General features: G+C 29.4%; 1 protein-coding gene across 1 annotated transcript in view; it reads right to left on the bottom strand.

Annotated features, from left to right (window-relative positions):
• LOC107451508 (uncharacterized) overlaps positions 1–9,332 on the bottom strand; it is a 161,314-nt gene that overhangs the window by 118,109 nt on the left and 33,873 nt on the right. Inside the window, exon 3 of the mRNA XM_016067629.3 lies at positions 7,536–7,759. Coding sequence (XP_015923115.2) covers positions 7,536–7,759 — 224 coding nt within the window. The remainder of the gene's footprint in view (positions 1–7,535; positions 7,760–9,332) is intronic.

The raw sequence follows: 9,332 nt of genomic DNA, 5'->3' as shown, positions 1-9,332 counted from the left end.
TGGGAACATGGAGGACTTTGAGACTCGACAGATTTAACGTGCATCAGTCACCATTTACTACACGGGGAGTCTTCGGCCGGCGAGGATCGTACCCACGACCTCTTGGATATGGGCCCAGCGCCCTACCGACCAGGCTATCCCGGCCCTGGCAACATCATTGGCGTCGTCAGATGAAATTTATTGGGGGGGACCATACTTACAACTGTTATCTTGTAAGTTTCTTGAGAAAAATATTACCCTTGCCCTTATTATTTATATATGTATACCAATATATATACATAGGAACCGAAATACACACACACATAGATAGATAAAAGTAACTTTTTCTTAATGTATGACAAAAATATGACATCAAACAGAAGAAAATTATATTTCACAATCAAATCAGTATATTTTACTAATATTCAATATATAATTATGAAAACTGAAACATCTTGATTCTATGATGCTGAGTGTTCAAATCGTAAGAATCACTATTAAGATAACGGAATTAAAACTTTAAAACCAGTTTGATTGCCGAATTAAGTTTGAAGTGTCTCAAATAAGTGTCTCTCAATTCCTCTATGTTTTTTCGGCAACTAAACATACATTTTTGGTCATATTTTGATTTTCTTTTTCTCCCCTAAAGTATTTATTTGTGATCCTTTTTTTATTTCATTTGTGACTAGAATTCTAGAAATATATCGGAGTTGTCTTTACGGAAAATCCTGTATACAATTCTGTGAAAAAATACTATTAAATGCTTAGAAAATTACAAATCAAACAATCTCTAATGAAATACTACATAAAGTACCGTCTGAGTAAAAACTTTCAGACTAGTAAAAGCATTTATGAAAATTGAAAATACAATTTAAATCCCTTTTATTTAATTCTTAAAGTATATTATTAAGAAATAACGCAACGAATAAGATTTGTAATTATATAAAATTACGTAGAAAAAATTGTTCAGATCAAAATTAGTATTTTAGCCTGAGTAAAAACTTAAAGGCTACCAGTAATTTTTAGAAATAAATATAATAAAAAAATACTATGACAACTACGAAGATTGCAAAAAAACTTCTATTTGCAAATTTGCCATGCTTTGTATTTTTTTTTGCATTGTTCATTATTATTATTATTATTATTTTTTGAAGTTTTGGTGCCAAAGGTAAAGAGATTAACTGATCATGAAAAGAACAGACAGAAGCTTTTTCTTCTATAAATATTCGTGCTATTGAGATGATTAAGATAGGTAGTTCAAGATCAAAGACTCTAGTCAATAAGTTCTTAAAATTGAAAGACAATAATGATAAAAAAGGATACTGAAAGAAGAAATTATGTCCGCGTGTGATAAAAGACGAGATTACAATAGTATAAAACAGATACCTAAACTTTGTCAAAAACTAGTTTCTTCTATGAAAACTAGAATATTAGAAGTAATTCGGAAAAAAGACTCTTACACAAGCTTCTCAATTTTTTTACATTTTTTTATGTTGACTTCAATGGAAACACTAGTTTTGTGCCGTTCCACTTTCTTCAGATAATTATAACATTGGGAATCCTGTTTGTTGCGTTACCTCTTAACAATTTTAAAATTAATTATAAAATAATATTTAAATCCCTTTTATTTTTATTTTTCAAATTTTTTTCACTGGCCTTTACGTTTTTATTCAAATTATAACTGTACAAAAATTAAAATTATACAAAAATTGAAATTTGTTCAAACATTAGGTTAACACATTAATCTAACGGAAAGTTCTTGGAAAGAGCAACAAATAATGATAAATAAATTTTATTAATTATTTTAACTTTATTAATTGCTTTGGTGCATGCTGATAAATATCGATTTAATGATTATTTACTTTCCTATTTTCTACCCCGTGCGCTGAATTGATATTCAGCTAGTAAATAAATAAAAAGTTAAAACTGGAGTGCTTTTACGGATGATGCAGATGTAACTGTGCAATGTTAAGGTGTGATTCTAAATGGGAATCAACAGAATAAGCTGTAAATATAATTATTACGTTAATATCAATTAGAAATTGAGTAGTGGTGAGTCGTAAGTTTGTAAACTAATTCAGTTGAAGAAATATATTTGTCCCTAAAAACTGCCTTGAGAGCTAAGCTTGTTAGTCTAACATGGTTAAATATTTTTGTTCATAAAAATACTATCTATTTCAATTATAGTAGCATACTAAAAAGGAAAAAAAGAAAACAAAGTTCAGTTAGTCAAATTTTTGCTATATAGGCAGAATAGGGTATGATAAAAACATTTTGACAAATAAATATTTTATTTATTTATAACTTCTGTTTTTACTCCGTTTTTTTCTTTTCTTTTTGGCTAAATGATTATTTCTTCTTTTTCCAATACATTTTTTTATAAAATGCCATTATTTAAAAAAATCTCATCAATTTTATTTTTTAACTTTTGAACCTTTCATATTTTTGTATTTTATGTTTGATTATTATGTAATATATGAAATACTGAAAATTTATTCTATGATTATCAAAGGAATTTGTCATAGGAACGACTAAAACTATACAAATTTATATTAATTAATTATTAGGTAATCCCTCCCCGCTGTTTTGACGGCGAATGAAAAATAAACACTTGAAGAAAGGCACAGAAAAAAAAAAAAAACATCTCATTAGTAACTATATGAATTTAACAACCTATTCAATTGACCCGTTAAACGACAATTTAAAGTAATGAAATATTTATTCAAATGAAATTATATATGGTTGTAAAAATTTCTTTTAATACATTAAGGATTAATTTAGTACATTAGGATTAATTTAAACCCTTTATAGTATTTAAGAAAATTATTACGGTTCAAAACACCTCCACTACGCATTTTTTGTAAAAAGTTTCAATTGAAAATAGGCGGAATTTGTTTTTTTAAAGAAATTATAGTAAAGTTACTTAAATCCAATAGGTTCAGTGTCTTAAAAATATAGTTTTATTTTGAAAAGAAGATTTTGTCTGTTAAAATTTTTGATGAAAATGACATGAAATTTATAAATGCATAATACACTGGTTATCANAAAGAGTTATCGCTATTTTTGTGATTTTTCCTTAATTTATGATAACCAGTGTATTATGTCATGTAATCCTATGCGATAAAACAATCACGAATGAGATCAATTTTTTGGAACATATTTTAAATTATAGTCGAATTTTTTAAGAAATATAAGAAAAAGTCATAAAACGTTTTGCTAAACAAAGCAAAAACAATATATATGTTTTTTTTACTATGAATTTGAATTGATCTGGGTTTCTGAAATGAAAGATACAATATTTAAAATAATACCAGAAAAACAATATTAAACATTGGTTACAGTAGAGATTATTATGGTTTGAATAAATATATTTATGCAACTCGAAATTGCAACAAAAAAAAAGAAGAAGAAGAAAAAGTGGAAAATTTAGGAATATTAGAGCAGTTTTGAAGTTTAGCGTTTTTGTTCCACTTCTATGATTTTAAAAATCGAAAATGTTGTGTTTAAAAAGGATTTATTCAGTTGATAGACACAGAACAGATTTTGAAGACATGATAAGTTATAATAATTGTGGTGGGAATAATTTTTATGCATATTTTATTTAATATATTTTCCTTTTTATTATTTACAAGAAAAGAAACACACAATAAGATGAGAAATTCCGGTTTTCTTGGATCGCAAAGTCCATTTTGGTAACCATAAAAACTTCATATAAATTTACACAAAGAAATAATAACGACAACACATACAACTCTTATTTCCTTCCGCTATGAGCAGTATTTATAGTTTCAGTATTAAAACTATAAAAAATTAATACTTTTAATTCAGGAAAAATATTTGTTAAGAAAACAAATTATGAAAATGTTAATAAGCACAAAATAATAACTTTAAAAATCCCATATTATTTTGATAAAAACAAAATAAATAAAATTACGTGAAGTGCGCATAAAACACTCATACAACAAATTAATTTTAACAAATCATCTCATTCTTAAAAAAATATTTTTATTAGTTTTTATTACTGAGTGTAATAAAATCAAATGAAATTTTTTATAAAACTTCTGCATTTAAAATATTTCTTCATCCTTTCGATTTAAATACAAGTAGATGTTAATTTTTTGTATTAGGACATAAATAATCAATATTTATATAATTTTTCTTCATTAAAATTTTAGGTAAATTTCTTTAGAAAAATAAACGTCACATTAAATTTCTGAATGAAAACAAAATTATAGAAAGGTCATAAAAATTCTAAGCTTTGATTTATAATTTTAGAAATTTAAAAGTTACGTTGATTTGATAATTTTATAAAAAAAGAACTAGCTCCGTGCGTTAAAAATAAATTCATGCACAATGAACGGTAAAATCATGAACTAATGCACTATATAAATAAATTTAATATACAAACTATAAAACAATTCTTACAGCATATAAACATACAATTATAAGTATATTAAGTGATTTAATACAAACATTTGCTTACCTCCCCAGAAATGGATTTATTTAATCACTTCTTGTTATCCAACTATAAACTTTATTACAAAAACTTTATACATACTTTATTTTAAAAAAAGCAACTAATAATTTAAGTTAAAACAATTAATGAAACAAAATATAAAAGTAAACGTAATATTTATATTTATAAAAAAAATTTTGAACTGAAAATGGCTAATTTAAATAATGACTGGATAAAACTGTGAGAGCTTTGTAAGTAAGAAAAGATTTAGAATGATTGTATATCAGAGAAATTTTTTTGACAAAGTCACCAAAAAACAAGAGTCTCCCCCTACTTAAATCCCTAAAAGAAATCCCCCCTACAAATTCTAGATAATTGCCTGTTTGAGAAAATTTATGAATAGATAGCCAACAAAGTGATGGGTCTGTTGATATCTGACATTTTAAAAAAAGAGGACAAAAGTACCCAGGACCATAAATACGATAATGACAATTTCAAAATGCCAAGACCATTTTCCCATAGCCTTAAGGCAGCTATTTTTGAGGTATCAAATAACTGTGTGTGTGGTGTTGAAGGAAGTATTCAGTGTGAAGAAAAGGAATGGTGCAATGAGCGTTTTATTGCTTATTGAAGGAAAGGGTGACAGTGACAATTCTTGTAGTATTCTAAGCACCTGTTTTATTTTTTTTATACAGTGCATTTTTTTGCGTGTATTTTGTTTTTTACTAATTTTCTTTTAATTATATAACATAATAAGTTTCACTATGTAAAAAAAAAGAGAGAAAGAGAAAAAAGTAGAAGTTATGGAAACAAAACAGAAATATTTTCTCAAAATAATAGACCCTGGCTTCCCAATTATTGGGGGGGGGGGAGTCCAGACCCCCATGGTTCCGACGCCAGTGGGCAACGTCCATGACAGCTACTAGAATGCTAGGAAACAGTTGCAGGCACTGCAAACTGACTGATTTTCTGTTTACATTTCTATCGTTGATATTCTATTTAATGTTTCTCTGTTTTAATGGTTTTTGTATTTCGAATGTTTAAAAAATTTTGCATTTCGAATGCTTTTAAATTTTTTTTAATTTGTTGTTATTCCTTATGGATCTTCGCGGAGTGTTTTTACACCCCAGCGAATGCTGCAAGTGCTGCTGATAGAAATAAAAAAAAATTTTATTTACTACAATAGCATAAATTTTAGCTGAAGTTTACGATTTCGTAATTTTTCTTCGAAATTTTTCATTCCTGCTCCTGTAATACCTTCACTATGCGTGGCTGAGCATTGTCTTTTCGAAAAATGGCTCCTGTAGGTCCTGCCATTAGTGACAACAAATGTGTTGAGAGATGTCAAGAACGTACCGCTGGGCCGTCATGGCGCCGCGGATCAATATTAGGGGTGATCATGCGTCGTATGCGATGGCACTCCATCATCACACCAGCTGTCGAAATGGTGTGATGCTGTACAGCGTAAGCAGCAGGATTGAAGCAATCACTACCCCAGATGGCAAAATAAAGGTTTATTTTCACTCAGAAAAAGCCTTTTAATGTAAACCTAAAAAGGTTTTTTTATGCTGTGTTTGTGTACGTGTAAACCTTCTAACCTTAAAACGAGATCTGTGACAATCTGCTCTATTCTACGCACATTACCCTAGTCCACAACCTTGGAAAACAATCTTTTACATAAAAACATTGAATCGAGGTTGACTTAAGGTTTTCAAGCGTGTAAAAATGCTTGAATAAAGCTAGTCTCAAGGTGAAAATAATCTTAAATCTAGGTAATTATGAGGTTTCTTTTCGCTAAGTCTTGTATGCTCAGCTAAAATCCACCTTGTCATGAAATTTTGAAGGACAATGCAATTTGATCCTATTGCTAGTGCGACGTCAGCTTGAGCTTAAACGCCATCTTGGACCTAAGTGACTATTTTACCTTAGTTACAATACTTTTTAAAAATAATTTTTAATCCTTTTGGGATGAAAGGTTTGAAACTGCAATATTTTTGCTTGATTGAAAAGAAATTTTTAGTACAAACGTTTTCGTGACAAAAAAAAAGAAAATTCCAAAGCAAGGTTGCAGTAACATGCTTTCTGGGACTGTACTTCCACGCTTGTACACGATGATAATCAGTGTCTAAATTAAGTATGGATTCATCACATAAAATGACCTAGTTTTATTCGGTTGCAGTCTAACCCGTGGAGAGCGACATCATTTCAAACGGAAGCAACAGTCAGTGAGTGTCTTTCCTGTCTACACTGTAAAGCAACACACCGCATCTACAGCTGGTACGATGGTATAGGCTACCATAGCGATCACCCCTAATTTTGTTCCACGGTGTCCTAACAGTCTATCGGTACGTTCGAAACATCCTTCAACTACATGTGTTACCACTCATAGCAGGGCTTTCAGGAGGCATTTTTCAACAAGTAATGCTAGGCCACACATAGCAAGTCATAGGAATGTTTTCGCCACTTTACAACTGGTCTGCTAGATCCTTAGATTTATCACCGAATGAGCATATCTGGGATCACTTGGGAAGGCAAGTTGGACAGCCTCCGAATTTATTCGATTTAGAAGTGTTTTTACGATATTTGTAGAACGAGTTGCCGCAAGACATTATAAGAGACTCGAATAACCGACCGTTTCGCATCTTGCATTCACACCTTATTCATTTTTTCTGGAATAATTGATCCCTTTGCTTTGATTTTTTAACTAGAGTTTTACTTACGTATGTAAAATTTTATTTCATTCTACATTTCTTTTTTTAACAAAGAAATTATATCAACCACCAGTTTTGAACAAACCATCGTTTCAAAGAAATATTCACGTACTCTTCTGCTGAGCCACTGTGTGTCAACACGACGAGTGCGATATTTTTATTTTATTATTTCTGCGAATAACTTAAGAACTATTCCTGTTGCCTTAAAATAACTGAAATATTCATACTCAGCACCTTAAAGTCTGTAAAAAAATTGTTAGATGTTGAGACTTTATGTCGCACTTGATGCTGAAAAAATGAATAGGTAAACTAATTTGTACAGTTGTCTCTCAGATCTGATTGAATCGGATTTTACAAGTAAATCAGCGAGAATAAAGCAAATGAGTTACCCTTTCTCCACAGATGAGGCAGCATCGTCTGACTCTTTTGGTGTTAATTTCTGATCATCCCAATCACCAGTCATGCATAGAGATCTTGATAGAAGGCTTCTTTTGGAGACTTCTTCGACTGCCAAACTTCGACGCCATTCTAATGAACTTATATCAATTGTTGACAAGGAGGATTTCTCATCCGATAATAGAATAGAAAGTTCTGGGCCAGATTTTTGAGTGACCTGAAATGAAAAACCGACTTTGAAATTCCAAAACAAGTTTGGCCAAAAGAGATAGAGGGCAAAAGATATGGTTAATAACTCCCCTAGACCCAGCGTCTGATATATTCTCCAACATTTGGTACAATTTTACCATTTAAAAAATTATATTTAACGAAGTCGCTAAATCCCGATAATAAGTTCGTTTTATGGAAAATTCGTTAAATAGAAAATAACCTTTTGAAACACTTAAACAACACAAAACAGGTTTTAAATTCGTAAACACTAGACATAATTAAAATAGCTATTGATGCACCTTGCAAACTAGTATCTACTATTTATTAAAATGTATTTCAAATATTTGTGTGGAGCTCCTATTTAGAGAACTCTTTTTGACGATACAATCTCATGTTGCAGTCAAAATGCTATCAGTGATTTTCTCTTAGAGTTGAAAGTTAAATTAGAAAAAAAAGTTACTTTAGAAAAGACAAGCATCTCAAATAAGCAAACCTCTTCTCCCCTTTTGAAGCTAATTAATTTTTATGATATAAAACTAAATGCAAACTTAAACCAAAAAAGTAATTGTTTATTTACTTAAAATAGCTTTATCATTCATAATAGGTAAATTTGTGTTTTCGGATAATTACATCAGTTGAGATCATTTTTATAGACGCTAAATTTTGTTTATTGATCCGTCTTCTCAGGATGCCAACAGAAGTGACATTTCAGCATCAAGATAATGACACTGACTAAAATTGACGAAAAATCATGTACCTTCGATAACAATTTTGAAGTAAATAGGAATAACCTCTATGAACGACTAACCTCCATCAACGCGTCTATTTCAATGTGGAACGGAGAGGTTTCACTATACTATTATTATGATATGCTCAAATAATGACCGACAATAATTGTTATAAATTTTGATAAGAAAAACAAAAACGAAACTATATCGATAAATATTTACATTATTTAGGGTTAATTGAAGAACAAGGTGTTGAAAGATGGATTATAAGGAAAATAAGCTGAAAAATCAGGGAAAAAACACCACTTTCAAAATTTCAATACTGGCCACAACTGCTGATGTTTCACAACTTTTTGAAAACATAAGTTTGGGGAGAATAATTATAAAGAGTGACCGAAGTTTCACCACATGGAGGCTAAACAATAATAGAATCCTATTTAATTTTACTTTTATCATTTCATCCTTTTAATTTAAACGTTTAGAACATTAATATTAAGGTTTCCGATTAAGAAGCAAAGTTTATAAAGTTTACAATAAAAGAAGTGACACTTTCAATTTTGATATTATAGAAACGCTATATTTTCTTACATTTTATTCTCAAAGAATAAAAAACAAAGCCTGTTTGTGGAACGTTCATTTGTTTTTTGGGTGCAGCTTATCAAGTTTTGGATAAGATTTCTGATATAGTTTGTCAAGTTTTGAATTTATTGTTTCTAGCCTGTTCGTTTAATTAAATAAATAATATGCTGTTAATTTCCTATTAAAATATTTCTTCAATTATTGCTAAAAGATTTTCATATAAACCTACTTCAGATATATATATATATATATATATATATATATATATATATA

This window comes from Parasteatoda tepidariorum, chromosome X1 (assembly GCF_043381705.1).
Source record: "Parasteatoda tepidariorum isolate YZ-2023 chromosome X1, CAS_Ptep_4.0, whole genome shotgun sequence".
NCBI lineage: Eukaryota > Metazoa > Arthropoda > Arachnida > Araneae > Theridiidae > Parasteatoda > Parasteatoda tepidariorum.
This window is presented reverse-complemented; position numbering and strand designations above follow the sequence as displayed.